Source organism: Pinus tabuliformis, chromosome 1_2, assembly GCF_031772625.1.
Source record: "Pinus tabuliformis cultivar Carrire ecotype Pingquan chromosome 1_2, CPIR1, whole genome shotgun sequence".
NCBI lineage: Eukaryota > Viridiplantae > Streptophyta > Pinopsida > Pinales > Pinaceae > Pinus > Pinus tabuliformis.
In genome coordinates this window covers 1,121,342,486-1,121,356,934 of record NC_142298.1, presented here as the reverse complement: position 1 = coordinate 1,121,356,934, position 14,449 = coordinate 1,121,342,486, and the positions used below count along the sequence as shown (strand labels likewise).

At 39.0% G+C, this 14,449-nt stretch overlaps 1 protein-coding gene across 1 annotated transcript; it reads left to right on the top strand.

The window, feature by feature from the left end:
- The first annotated feature begins 708 nt into the window (after nt 1-708).
- Nucleotides 709-1,365, top strand: LOC149210078 (uncharacterized). Its single transcript, XM_089398860.1, has one exon. The coding sequence runs from the start codon at nt 709-711 to the stop codon at nt 1,363-1,365; it is 657 nt and encodes a 218-aa protein (XP_089254986.1).
- The last annotated feature ends 13,084 nt before the right edge of the window (nt 1,366-14,449 follow it).

Sequence of the window (14,449 nt, the reverse complement as noted above, 5' to 3'; positions counted from 1 at the left end):
CACCTGCCTGTCAAGATTGTAGCCTCCTTGCCCCCCACCCACTGAGCCCTAGGCCGTCAGCACTGCAACCCTAGCTCTGATCGCCTTCGCCTTCCAGATAATCTATTTTCTTAAATCCAATAATTATGTGCATTAATAAGTTTTCACATTAACAACAATTACAAAACTATAAACAAAAGCACACCTCTCCCAACTCCTAATTTCATCCATGATTTTTTTAATTCATTACTTGCCAAACTCAAATTAAAAATTATTTAGTAATCAATTAATAAAATTTTCAATCCTGAAAATATTTAAATAATTTTTTTTTACAGTCAAAATGTATTTAACATTGTTACTAATAATTAAAAGTGACATGATAGAAATTAATTTTCGAGTCAAATATAATAATTTTCTCTGCGCCTGAGGGTCTGCGGCTGCGCCTGAGCGCCCTGCAAACCTGCTCGAGCTTGCTCCAGCGGATAGGCTCTGGTCTGATCCTGCATGCAGAGAATAGGCGATCTTTGAATCCTCGACTCATCATCTCCTTAGGATTCTAGCATCTGGAGGATCGTTTGCACCTGAGGGACTGCGACTTCGACCTGCGAGACTAGCTTCAGCGGATCGGCCCTGATCCTCAGCCTTCTAACCCTGTGACTTGCATGCAGAGAATAGGCCGTCATATGGACCCTGCCGGGTGCTGATCCTTCAGACCCTGGGGTTGTTTCAATGGAGGGGTTGGGATCTCCTCCGCCGCCCCCGCCTCCTCCACTGAGATCGCCTGCTGAGGCCTTCTCCCAGCTTTTGGCTGGCCTGCCAAAGAAGAGAACATCCGATGCAGCGAAGTTCGTCAAAAAACTAGATGAAATCCCGGAGATTTCCCTTCCTCCAGAAACCCCGATCCAAGTTGCACTGTCGTTAGCTAAACGAGCCCTCATCGGCCAGTTTACAGGGCTATGGCCGTCTCCAAAGTCCACTGAGAGCTGGGTCAATAAGAACTGGGCGCCGCTAATCAAAGAAAATGTCACCTCATACTTTCTGGGGAGAGGATTTTTCCTCTTCGAATTTACATCAAAGGAAGATAAGGAACCGATCTTCCAAAACGGACCCTACTTCATGGGTCCTCAGGGTCTATACCTAAACAACTGGACCTCGGACTTTGATCCGACAGTTGATGTACCAAAATCAGTCCCGGTATGGGTCAGGCTCCCAAACCTCCCGGTTCACAGTTGGAATTGGGATTCACTGAGTCACATCGGAAACGCCCTGGGGAAATTCATAGACCGGGCTAATAATAAGGATCAATATGACTGTGCCAGGATCTGCGTTGAGGTTGACCTAGAAGTGGGATTACCAGAGGCCATCACACTCAAGGTCGGAAGCTAGACGCATCTCCAGAAACTAGATTATGAACAAATACCTTTCAAATGCCGGAAATGTCATGTCTATGGACATTTTGCGAGAGACTGCCCGTCCAACAAAGAAACGGTGCAAGGGAGGGAGGAAGGATGGAACCGGGTCAAGAGAACCAAAGTTCAATCTAAAAACCAGAAATCGGGAGGCCCTACCGGCAAAGCGACTCATCAACCTATTGCCCATTAGATACCGATTAAGACTGTGCATGCAAATAAATTTGACCCTCTGAGTTCACAAACAGAGGGCACCCAGGAGATCGAGCTCGAAAAAGAGACAGAAACGGTTCAGGAGACCGAGGTCCACAAATCAGCCTCACTAGAAAAAGGTACCCCCTCAACCTCCTCTAAAGGAGCTGTAGACCCCAATGAAAAGAATCTAGAAGCGGCGGAAGAAGAGCATGAATCTGAAGAGCCAGAAGAGGAAGGAGAAATAGGAGAATCCCAATCCTCAGTAAGAAGATCTACAAGAGGTCGGAAAACGGACAGAGAAAAAAGGGAGCAGGAGACCTACAAAGAAAAACTATAGGGCAGCCAACCAACCTTGAAAAAACTGCTGGTGCCAAAGTCAAAGATGATGAAAAATCAGACCCAAGGCTCCAAGGGAGCCCACCAGAAACATAAATAATGAAGATCATCTCCTAGAACTGTAGAGGTATGGGGAGAAAAGCTAAGGAAGAAGCTATCAGAAGCCTAATCAGAACCGAAGGCCCAGACATACTTCTTATCCAGGAGACAAAGCTGGAAGACACTCTCTTCCTCCAGTCAAGAAAGAAAATTTGGTATAAAAGTGAAGCAAGAGCCATCTCTACCCGGGGGGCCTCGGGAGGAGTGGGCACTATCTGGAATATGAGTAAATTTGCAGTTCAATTTGAGGCTAGAAACACCCATTGGTTACTGCTGAAAATGCAGAATCTAGCCACCAAGGAAACCTTCTGTCTATTCAATGTTTACTCTCCAATTAATATTGGGGAAAAAAAGAACTGTTGGGATTCCATAAGGCAGCAAGCAGAGCTGGCAAACATGGAGAATATAATAATAGCCGGAGACCTCAATCTCACCCTTCACTCCTCCGAAAAAAGGGGAGGCAGCATAGTGCGAGATACAGCTAGGGAATGGGTGGAGGACATCTTGCAGGATTGGGACATGCTGGATATCAAGCCCTCTTCCGGTAAGTACTCTTGGTCTAACAAAATATTAGGTCCTGGCCATATAGCTGCCAGGCTAGATAGATTTTTCATTCAAAGTTCCTTCTTGCTGCTAGGACTAGAACCAAGAATGCACATCCTGCCTAATAGCACTTCGGACCATAAGCCAATTAAGCTTGAGCTTTTAGCTCATCGGGATTTGGACCCTATCCCATTTCGCTTTAGCCCGATTTGGATTAAGGAGCCAGGCTTTATGTAAATTGTCAAAGATAGTCTATGTATGGGAAGAAAAGCTCAGGAGGGTAAAAGGAGCTCTTAAAAGATGGGCCAAGACCCTGTCCAATCTGGCCACTGAAAGAAAATCCTTAAAAACCTTGCTCGACTCCCTCCAAAAGAGCATGGAGAAGGATGCAATCACTAAGGAATCGATGGATTAGGAATCTCAACTGCAGCAGCAATACCACAAGCCTTGCCTTGCTGAAGAAGAATACTGGAGGCTGAAATCCCGCAATCTCTGGCTCAAAGCTGGGGATAGGAACACTGCCTTTTTTCACAAACAGACCCAGGTGAGGAAATGTTTCAACATTATCTCAGAGATCAAAGAAGAGAATGACATTTATAAAGATTTTGAGCACATAAAGAAATATTCCTTTTCACACTTCCAAAGTTTGTATAGTGAGGACAAGGATCAGAACCAAAATATAAATCTGCTAGATGTGGTACCCTCAGTAATATCTCAGCAAACAAAGGAAAAGCTTGAGGCTAAAATCACCAAAGAGGAAGTGGAAAAAGCCCTCTTTGACATGGATCCAGATAAGGCCCCGGGACCGGATGGCTTCTCAGCTAGATTTCTCCAAGTATGTTGGCTGATCATAGAAAAGGACTTGCTCAGAATGGTTCAAAAATCTCAGAATACCCAGAAAATAGGAGGCAGCACAAATTCTGCCTTTTTAGCCCTCATCCCAAAGGAAAAAGGGGCCAACACCTTCAACAGATTTCGCCCGATCTCCCTATGCAACACCGGATACAAAATAATCACCAGAATAATTTCTAACATATTGAAGCCAATCCTCCCTAAAATAATTCCTGAGAATCAAGGAGGCTTCATCCAAGGAAGGCAGATCATGGATAACTACTTTCTCGTCCAAGAGGCTATTCACTCCAGTCTTCTTCGAAAAGAGCAAGTTATGGCCATTAAACTTGATTTAGCCAATGCATTTGATAGAGTAAATCATAGTTTTCTGTTGAATGTTATGAGCAAATTTGGGTTTGGAGAAAAGTTCATTAAATGGATCCGGGCATGCATCTCGGAGCCGTGGATCGCCCCTTTAGTGAATGGAAGAGCCACTGATTTCTTCAAAGCATCAAAAGGTCTTAGGCAGGGGTTCCCTCTCTCCCCTCTGCTTTTTGTCATGCAAGCATCCGTCCTCAGCTTCCTGTTAAACAAAAGAATGCAAGATCAGGAAATTATAGGATTGTGCATCGCAAGAGGGGTAAAGAACATAAATCATGCCTTGTTTGCGGATGACACACTGCTGCCGGGACCTGCCACAATTTCCTTTGCTTCAAAATTCAAAGTGGTTCTGGATGAATTTAGCAAAGCCACAGGCAGCGCTATCAACAAGAGCAAATGCCACATATACAGCTGGAACATTACCCCAAGAGTGCTTGTTGATATTTCAAGATGCCTGGGTTACGCAGCCTCCTCCACTCGGTCTTCATTTAAGTACTTGGGACTGCCTGTACATCACAAGAAACTCACAAGTAAAGATTGGCTACCTCTAGTGGATAAATTCAAAACAAAAACTCAAGCCTGGGGTTACTCTTGGCTAAATATTGCTGGTAAAACTGTGTTGATCAAATCAGTGATGCAAAGTCTCCCACTTTTTCAATTTGCTGGCCTCCTTGCTCCAGCAAACATCATTAAAAAAATGGAAGAGCACATCCAGAGGTTTTTCTGGAAGGGAGGAAAGAGCAATGAGAAAAAAATACCTCTCATTAACTGGGAAACCATATCCAAGCCGTTGTGGGAGGAGGGCTTAAAGATCAAGAACCTCTGCCATCAGAACGTGGCACTGGCAGCAAAGAACCTATGGAAAATCACTTCCCCCAATTCGGGCTGGGCCCAAGTCGCCCTCTGGAAGAAATACTTCACGGGCCCCCACACCAGGTGTCTTGCAAATGTCATCCACAGGCCCAATTCAACATTTCTGAAACTCCATGCTAAGGCCGCACAGTTAATAACAGAGCATTCATTTTGGATCCCAGGCAACGGTAAAAAGGTCCGAATATGGAGTGATCGAATCATGAACCAGGAGCCGATAGACAACAGAGCCTCCCTCATCGAACTCCACAGCTAGATGGACAGTGAACGCCTGCGCACGCTGTATGACATTTCGCAGTGGAACGACAGCTCCTGGGCAGGTTAGAAGCAGCTAAATGTGTCGGATCACCTGCTAAAAGACTGCGCCACGCTCATGGATTGTCTGCACGGTTTGGCGCCCACTCATACGAGGCACAAAGATCAGAAAGGTTGGGGCACAAGTGTAAAAGGATACACAGTTGCACAGGGTTACAATAAGCTGATCGAACGCCCATACGTTCCTCCCAATCCGGCTCCATGGAGAGGCGTATGGCGTATTCCATCACTGCCAAAGGTGGATCTCTTCACCTGGCAGCTTTGTCATGCCAAAATCCTTACCTACGACACCCTCCAGAAAAAGGTTATCATGGCCCTTCCATCTGCGCACTGTGCAGAGATAATGCTAAGACAATTATTCATCTATTCCTGGATTGCAGTTTTACCAAGCAGATTTGGACTTCCCTCATATCAAGGTCGAATTTCAAGCTTCCAGGCACTATGGAGGAACTCTTTGCAACATGGGCGTCCATTTACCCTGGCCCAGCTTCCAAAAATCAGGTAATCAAAACAGCATGGGCAATACTCCCTAAGATCTTACGCTGGCAGATATGGCTTGAAAGAAACAGAAGAATTTTCAGGAACACTGATCATAGCCACAGGATCTTAGAAAATAAAATTAAATGTCAAATTAAGGAGTGCTTGGCAGATATCCAAGATGACACAAATCTGAGTCAGCATGACATCGATTAGGGATCGACTCTAGGTCTTCGATTCCAGCTAGCCGCCAACTCCACCCCAATCATTAAAGACTGGAAGATAAGGAAAACTGAAGATGAAATGCAAGGCTGGATCAAAATGCATGAAATACATACCCTCTTTTTTGATGGGGCAGCAAAGGGTAATCCGGGCAAAGCTGGGGCAGGAGGAGTCGTTCTAAATCACATAGGAGAAAAAATTCACTCCTATGCCTGGGGTCTAGGACATGCCTCCAGCGTTCAAGCGGAGGCCTTAGCCCTCCTTCAAGGTCTCCAGACCCTCAAGGATCTAAACATAAAATAAGCAATCGTCATAGGAGACTCTCAGATCATCATCAGCGCAATGACTACCAAATGCTCAGCTTCGGACCTTAATCTAGCAAGATTGATAACCAGAATCATAGGCTTGGAAAGCCATTTCCAGAACCTAAGATACTACCATGTGTTGAGAAATCACAATAAAGAGGCGGACAGAGAAGCCAACAAATCTGTCCTCCTCCCTGCTGGAATCAAGATGAAAGACGGAAAAGAAACATGGGAACCCATTCCATAGCCAATCCATTGTCATGTTTTATTGCTCGTTGATAAATAAATTCGTTTGCATCTTCAAGGGGGGGAAAATTACTGATTTGGAATATATGGACCCAATGGTACTTAGGAATTCTGCAAGCCCCAGCTGCACACTCAGCCACTTCAGAGTGTGGTACCAGGGCAATGAGTTCCCCTATGTAACAAGACTTTCGGCATTCAGGCCAAGATGAATACAATCGTCCCATAACCGTTATTGTTAAAAAAAAAATTGTATTTAACATTGAAAAAACTTGAATATCCAAATTTCTAAAATTCGACAATTGTAATCTAAATCTTCAAAAATTTATATTTTCTACAACTAAATTTATGACGATAAAAATAGCATAAATGAAGAGAAAAATAAGAAGAAATATTACTGGAAAGTGATTGATTTGACAAAAGACAAAGCAACTCTCCATATAAAGTGTGGAATAATCATATGGATAAGTTTGAAGTTGTTTCGTTGCACTCGCCAAGTAGTTGGAGCCATTGGCAGTGGATGTAACTTTGTCTTGCTGAACGAGACCGTTAATCTCCTATCCTAAAGAAACAACACCCTGCCCTTCCGCGAATGTCTTTATTGATGCAGAAGCTTTAGTAGGCAGGTTGGAAATTTTTAAAATAATCGTTATAGTTAAAAGTTGGTCTATTTTGGAATATGTGTTTTCATAAAATTGCTATCTAATAGTTAGGGGTAAAAGTGTGTCTATTTTGGAATATGTAAGGTTTTAATTTTATAGAATATTATATAATAATTTCTATAAAATTCAGTTTTTAGATATCATATGTATTTTTTTTTTTGTATTTTTTTGAATATGTTTCTCTTTATAGTATTTTTTGAAGTATATGGACAAAATATAATGATATAATGGTTGCAAATATGTTTATGATAATTGTACGTATACATAATATAAACTAGGTTTTTTTCATCTGAAAATAAAACACAAAAAATTAGATCATAGTTACAATAGTATGAAATCAATTGTCAATATTTATTCCCAAATAATTATGTCATTTTAATTAAATTGATTAATTGAAAAATGTTATATGAAATGAGTCATGGTTTTGTGTTGGAATAAATTCTATTTACATAGGAATCTCCATGGTTAAGAATCTTGTCAATGTTGTATTGTTTTCAATGTATATATGTTTAACTTATATATTAAATGTATCATGAAGTGTTAGGTTACTTATTATGGATTGACTTCATGGTTAAAGATTTTGTTTCATGTTGTATTGTTTTAAATCTATATATATATATATATATATATATATATATATATATATGTTTAACTTATATATTAAATGTATCTAAGAAGTGTTTTGATGCTGATTATGAATTGAAGTTTATTTGCATTTACCAATCATTTAATTTATATGAGTGCACTAGTTTGTACTTTAACTAAGGTTTTTGTTTTTTATTAGAATTTTTGTAGTTTTAGTTTGGTGTAAAACTTAGTATAAGATTATTTAAAAATGTAAATTTGATTTTTTGGCATAGTTAATTAATCGATGTTTTGGGTTGTTTATTAAAATATATAAATTAATTAATTTAAAGTACATATTAAACAAGGGCTATATAGTAACTAGTACTTGCAACTTAGCTTAAATATAGCTTAACTAAACCAAAAAATAATAAAGACAAAAAATTCATCACAAAAATAAAACAACTAATCATATATATATATATAGATAATTTATTTTTAATATAATAATAAGTTATTTTAAATTGAAAATATAGAGAAAAAATAAAAAATAACAATAAAAAGGAAATAAATCTAAAAACAAAAAATTAATAACTAACATAAATGGAAGTTACTAAAAAACCCATAATAAGACCTCAACCAATCACTTTACCAATAACTAAATTTAAATAATAATAAAAATTGAATTTCTAATATTAAACTATAGATAAACGACAATATTTTTTAATCAAAAACAAATTAATATATAAATTAAAACCAAAATAAATGCTTAGATATAATAAATAAATGAAAAAAAAACATCTTAATCAAAATTTGTGTTAAATTAGATGGGAATGATCGAAGTCTGGAAGCGAGACGGAGGGAAGTGATGATGTTCAACAGTTAGGGTTAGGGTTTTCTGTAGGGTTTGCCTCTGGCAGACTTGAGATTGGGGCAAGGCTCAGGTAAAGACTGCAATGACCTACATTAGATCAGGACAAGATAGAGTCACGGGCCGTTGGGGCAAGAGGATAGGCCCCAGGCTGCGCTGACAAAGAAATGACGGAATCAGCTTGGGGGGAGTGATCCCCTCCTACAAAAACGTAACGGCGGGTGAGGCAAGCAAGAAAGGAATGATCGGATTCACAAGAAAACGAAGTGAGGATTCCCTGGTCATGGGGCCTCGATGGCAAGCTGGGTTGGGAAACAAATGTCTGCCCTGAGCAACGAAAAAACCCAGGTTTGTAGTCCCAAATAACAAACTAGAAGAATATAGAGGATATATGAAAGACCATGCTCTGATTTGCAAGTTTATAGGGGCGTGGCCGTTAGAGAAAGAACTGACAAAATGGACACAACAGAGATGGCAACCTAAAGGACATATTGACCTAAAATTAGGCGCTAAAGATTTCTTCTCGGTCATTTTCTCTAACCTTGATGATAAGGAGAGGGATTTCGATGATGGACCCTATTTCTTCGAAAGCGTAGGTCTCTTTATGAGGCATTGGGAAGAATGTTACAACCCAGATAAGGAGAAAATGTTGGTGGCACCAATATGGGTCCGGCTTTTTGGACTCCCAATTGAGTTTTGGGATCTAGAAATCCTAGAAGGTATTGGGAACTCAATTGGGACCTTTGTCAAAGTAGAAGACACCACTAGTGAAGGTAGATACACCTCCTATGAAAGGATCTGTGTATACATGAACATCACAGAACCACTCCCTGATTGTATTAAGGTGGAATACCATGATGAAGTATGGCAGCAACCAGTGGATTATGAGCACATTCCATTCCGCTACAGAAGATGTCACGAATACGACCACCTCTTCAGATCCTGCCCATTGAACGCAACTGCGTCACCACCAAAAACAAGGAAGGAGGACAAATCAAAGAAGGAGGAAGAAACGGGCAAGGACAAAAAGGATGGTTTTTCAGAAGTGCATCAACGAAAAAAATCTCAAAGAGGACCGACCAGTTTTAAAACACCTTCCAAGGAATCAGTTCAGGTAGATCAAAATAAGTTTGCGGCTCTACAAGAAGAGGAAATGGACGAAGAAGGGGAAGAAAGGGGTGAAGAACCAATAGATCCTAAAAAGATAGACAAAGGGAAAAGTAAGGCACAAGCTACGATAGGGGAGGAAAATGAAGGGGATGAGACAGAAACCCAACAAGAGCAGATCCAAATGGAGATCGACCCCCAAAAAGATAATGACAGTGAAGAAGAACAGGGCATGAAAAGACTACTACAAGAATGGAGCATTTGGATGAGATGTTCATCCCAGAAGATCAGAAGCAATTATACAAAGACATGTTCCAATGATACAAGGAGAAACGTGGATCAATCATAATTAGTCAGCCAGAGCACCTAGGATTGCAAGGGGGACAAAGCACAGAAACAGGTACTACATGGAAAGGAGGAAGAAAACGGGGAAGAAGAACCATGAGCGAATCCATTCAGATGGTAGCAGAAATATTGGTGAACTTGTGAAGAGTTGTGCCTCTATCAAAGGTATTCCAACAACCCGTCAAATTGTTGAAATGATTATTACAACTTGGAATATTAGAGGGTTGAATAGTAAGGGGAAACAAATATACTTGAAGGAGAGACTTAGAAAGGATAAACCTAATATAAAGATAATACAGGAAACAAAGATCAGTGAACAGAAACTGAAAAAAAAAATCATGGGCAAATTTAAACCTCATTACAAAATAATAGGCCAGGATGCCACAAGAAGTGTTGGGGGCTTGGCAATACTCTTGAACCCTTAGGAGGTTTAATTTGAAGATTAGGTAAGTTTACCTAGAATTCTATCAGGGAAATTCAGGAACATTGGATCCCAGGAATGGGTCCTCATCACAGGAGTGTATGGGCTGCCTATACCTGAGGAGCGTAGGATTTTCCTCCAGAACTTGGAAAAAACCTGGAGTCTTTTCCCAAACAACCCATGGATTGTAAGAGGAGACTTCAACATGATCACATCACTGAGTGAAAAGAGAGGAGGTCTCAGAATCTCAGACATGGATATAGAAACCTTCCGGGATATGATCAACGAACAAAGGTTGGTGGACAACCCAATGATAAATGGGACTCACACATGGAACAACAGAAGAGGAGGCATCCACCAAATTGCCTTGCGGTTAGACCGATTCCTTATATCTAAACAGGTAACAAACCGAGACATTTTCATAGAAGCCATGATCCTCCCGGGAATGGGTTCCGACCACTAGCCGGTCAAACTTGAAATTGATCTCAAAGGTAGCCCCAAAAAGCACCCTTGCAGGTTTGAGGCCTTCTGGCTCAGAGATTAGAAGTTCATGACGAAAGTAGAGGAATGGTGGAGACAAAGTTAGCAGAGGGGGAGAAGCAGAATTCAAACCTTCCAATTGAAATTAAAGGAAATAAAAGAGAAAATTAAAAAATAGAACAAAGAGGAATTCGGGAATATCTTCAAATATCAGCAGCAACTAGCCCAGAGAATGATGAGAATTCAAAAAGAAATCATAATAGCATGAAGGAGCAAAGAACTAGCTAGACAGGAAGGGGTCCTGATTATCCAAATTGAAGAAAGAAGGATACAAGAAGAGATTCTACAGAGACAAAAATCAAGAGTGAATTAGTTAAAAGAGGGAGAAAGGAATACAAAGTTCTTCCATCAGGCTATGATCCAACAGAGACAGAGAAATAGAATCTTCTCTATAAAGAATGTAGAAGGGACTCGCCTAACTCAGCATGAAGAGACGGAACATACTCTGGTCAAGCACTTTAAAGACCTCCTCACTAAACCCCAAGAGGAATGACAAGCAGCTATCAAGAGAGTCTGCAACGAGATTCCAAGCTTGATTACGAGAGATCATAACCTTGATCTAATGAGGGCAACTACCTTGGAGGAAGTTGAAGAGATTGTGAAAGGGATGAAGAATAATAAAGCCCCAGGACCTGATGGGTTCACAATGGAATTCTATGAAGCGAGTTGGAAGTTCATGGGGTAAGACATTCTAGATGTGATCGAAGAATCACGAAGAAACCAAAAGGTATGTCTTGGCTTAATCGCTACTCTTTTGTCTCTTATTCCTAAAACTGCTAAATCTGAAGATCCCCAAGGTTTTAGACCTATTTCCCTCTGTAATATGATCTATAAAATTATTGCAACCCTTTTGGCCAAAAGACTTAAGCCCATTCTTTCTAGTATTATTTCTCCTGAGCAAACAAGATTTGTGGAAGGGCGTCAAATTCTTGATGGTTTGATAACGTCATAAGAAGTGGTGCACTCTTTGAAAAAAAGGCAGGGATGATGATCAAACTAGACCTTTCTAAGGCCTATGATTGTATGAATTTGGAATACCTTAAATCAGTGTTAGCTGCCTTTAGTTTTTGTAACAGATGGATCGGTTGGGTATCATATATGATCTCCACCCCGATTTTCTCCATTCTCTTAAATGGAATGCCAACTAGCACCTTCAATGCCTCTAGAGGCTTGAGACAAGGGGATCCCATATCTCCCTTCCTTTTCATCATTGCGGCAGAAGGGCTAGGGAGATATATTAAAAAGGAATTGCAGGAGGGAAAAATCAAAGGGCTTTGGATTTGGGGGAATGATATACCGATCACCCACCAACAATTTGTAGACGACATCATGTTGTTCTGTACAGTATCTCTCAAGGGTAAAAAGAATGAAAAGTATCCTGGATCTCTTCATGGAAGCATCGGGTACTCAAATCAACAGGGAGAAATCTTGCACCTACTTCTTTAACACAACTGGAAATGTCAAAACTTATCTTACAAGAATCCTGGGATTTAGATCTAGATACCTCCCCACCAAATATCTTGGCACCCCGCTAGCTCTAAATCCTCTAAAGATGGCTAATTGGCAACAAACCATTGAGAGAATTATTGGAAGACTGGCAAATTGGTCTTTCAGAACCCTAAATCTAGCAGGAAGAGTAGTCTTGGTCAAGGATCGTGGTGGGGATGTTTATTTGATCATGTTTTATCCTCCTATCTGTTGGCGCCTAATACCTACAATCTTAGCCAATGAGCCTAAGAGTTTTAGGTTAAAAGAAAAGAAGAGAGGTGAAGGGGGTATATGATATAATGAGAACTACAAAATTATATAATTTTAGGTAGTCACAAAATTGCATTATGTAGTGTGTGTTTAGAATTACAACAAATAATAACATTCCTTTTGGGCACCAAGTTGTAAGAACAAATTTGACATCATTGCGTTGGATTTTTTCTCCATAATAGGGAATTGGACCTCGCACCATAAATAAAGCAACCAAGCCCTTTATAGAGTCTAGAAATAATGCTCATTCATGCATGTTAGAGAATAGCCTAAAGAGAAGCATGAACTCAACATAAATCATAATTGGATTGACAACTAATTTTTTTTATTACAAAATGCATTAAAAAAAAGGTGATCCATCAAATGTAATCAAATTAGGTTGCTTAAGAGTTGTCAAAATATCCATAATTCCAATTTTCACTTAGGAACAAGGTACTTGGATTATTGTTGTTGGGTATCAACATAGCATTTAAAGATTAGTTTCATCACTATCTACTAGAAGGTTATTACATCATTTTCATTAGACCAACTTAGATCCATCTTAACTCTGGATCTATCAAATGCCGAGAGGGATCAGATTTCTCAAGGTGCAAATCTCTTTTTTGAGTGAAAAACTCGAAGAAAGGTTTGCACCACTAGAGATTTGATCCTTCTCGGTGCTTGATAAATCCAGAGTTAAGATGAATCTAGGTTAGTTTTAGTCATGTGCAGCCAAACAAAATCTAACGAACATATGATTAATTTTATCAAAACTATGTAAAATCATCTGATATTACTATAATAATTTTAATATGCTAAATATGTGTGAGATTAATCTGGTCATTTTAATTTTAAATTTTCTTAGTTACCTGAGTTTGTTGAGTGATAAATATTGTGAATAACTTTAATTATGAAAAATGATGAAATAAAATTTTTGAATGTAAAGTGATAGTGCAATAGTATTGAATGATAGAAAATGTGAATAATAAGAATATCATAAATTACAAATAGTATTCATTGTGATTAATCTGAAACTATAATATTCTACTATTCTTATTGTCACCCTTGTTACTTTTGTTGTCTTTTCATATCGATTATATGAGAAGGATAGGTTAAACCGTAATCTTTTAAATCTTTAGCTCAATACATTGTAGTAAACATCATACCTTGTCTCTGTTTCTCTCCAATTTTAATAGGTTGAATTACTATAACACAAAAATCAATGTACATTGTCAATATTTTTTTATGCTTACACTGAAATCAATGCACAATATTAATCCAATAACTTTAAAATTAATGTACCATCATACATCCAATTACATCAAATTAGAAATCAACATCTATACTGAAATCAATGCATCTAATGCAATAAAGGAAATAAGATTAGAAAACAACATTGACACTGAAATCAATGCATTTAATGCAAGCAATCAAATACAATTAGAAATCAACATTTGCACTCAAATAAATGCATCTAGTGCAAGTAATAAAATAGGTTTATAAACCAACATCTACACTGAAAATCAATGCATCTAGTGCAAGTAAGAAAATATGATTATAAACCAACATCTACGCTTAAATCAATGCATCTAGTGCAAGCAATCAAATAGGATTAGAAATAACCATCTACACTGAAATCAATGCATTCAGTGCAAGAAATAACATAGGATTATAAATCATCTACATTGGAATCAATGCATCTAGTGCAAGCAATAAAATATGATTAGAAATCAACATTTACATTGAAATCAATGCATCTAGTGGAAGTAATCAAATAGGATTAGAAATCACCATCTACACTGAAATCAATGCATTTAGTGGAAGCAATCAAATAGGACTAGAAATCAGCATTTACATTAAAATTGAGGCATCTAGTGAAAGCAATCAAATATCATTAGAAATCAACTACACTAAAATCAATACATCTAGTGCAAGAAATGAAATCGGATTAGAAATCACGTCCTAAACTGAAATAAATGCATCTATTCCAATAAGTC

Excerpts from the sequence above, each read along its gene's own strand:
- LOC149210078 (XM_089398860.1), top strand. The coding sequence starts at position 709 with ATGGAGGGGTTGGGATCTCCTCCGCCGCCCCCGCCTCCTCCACTGAGA.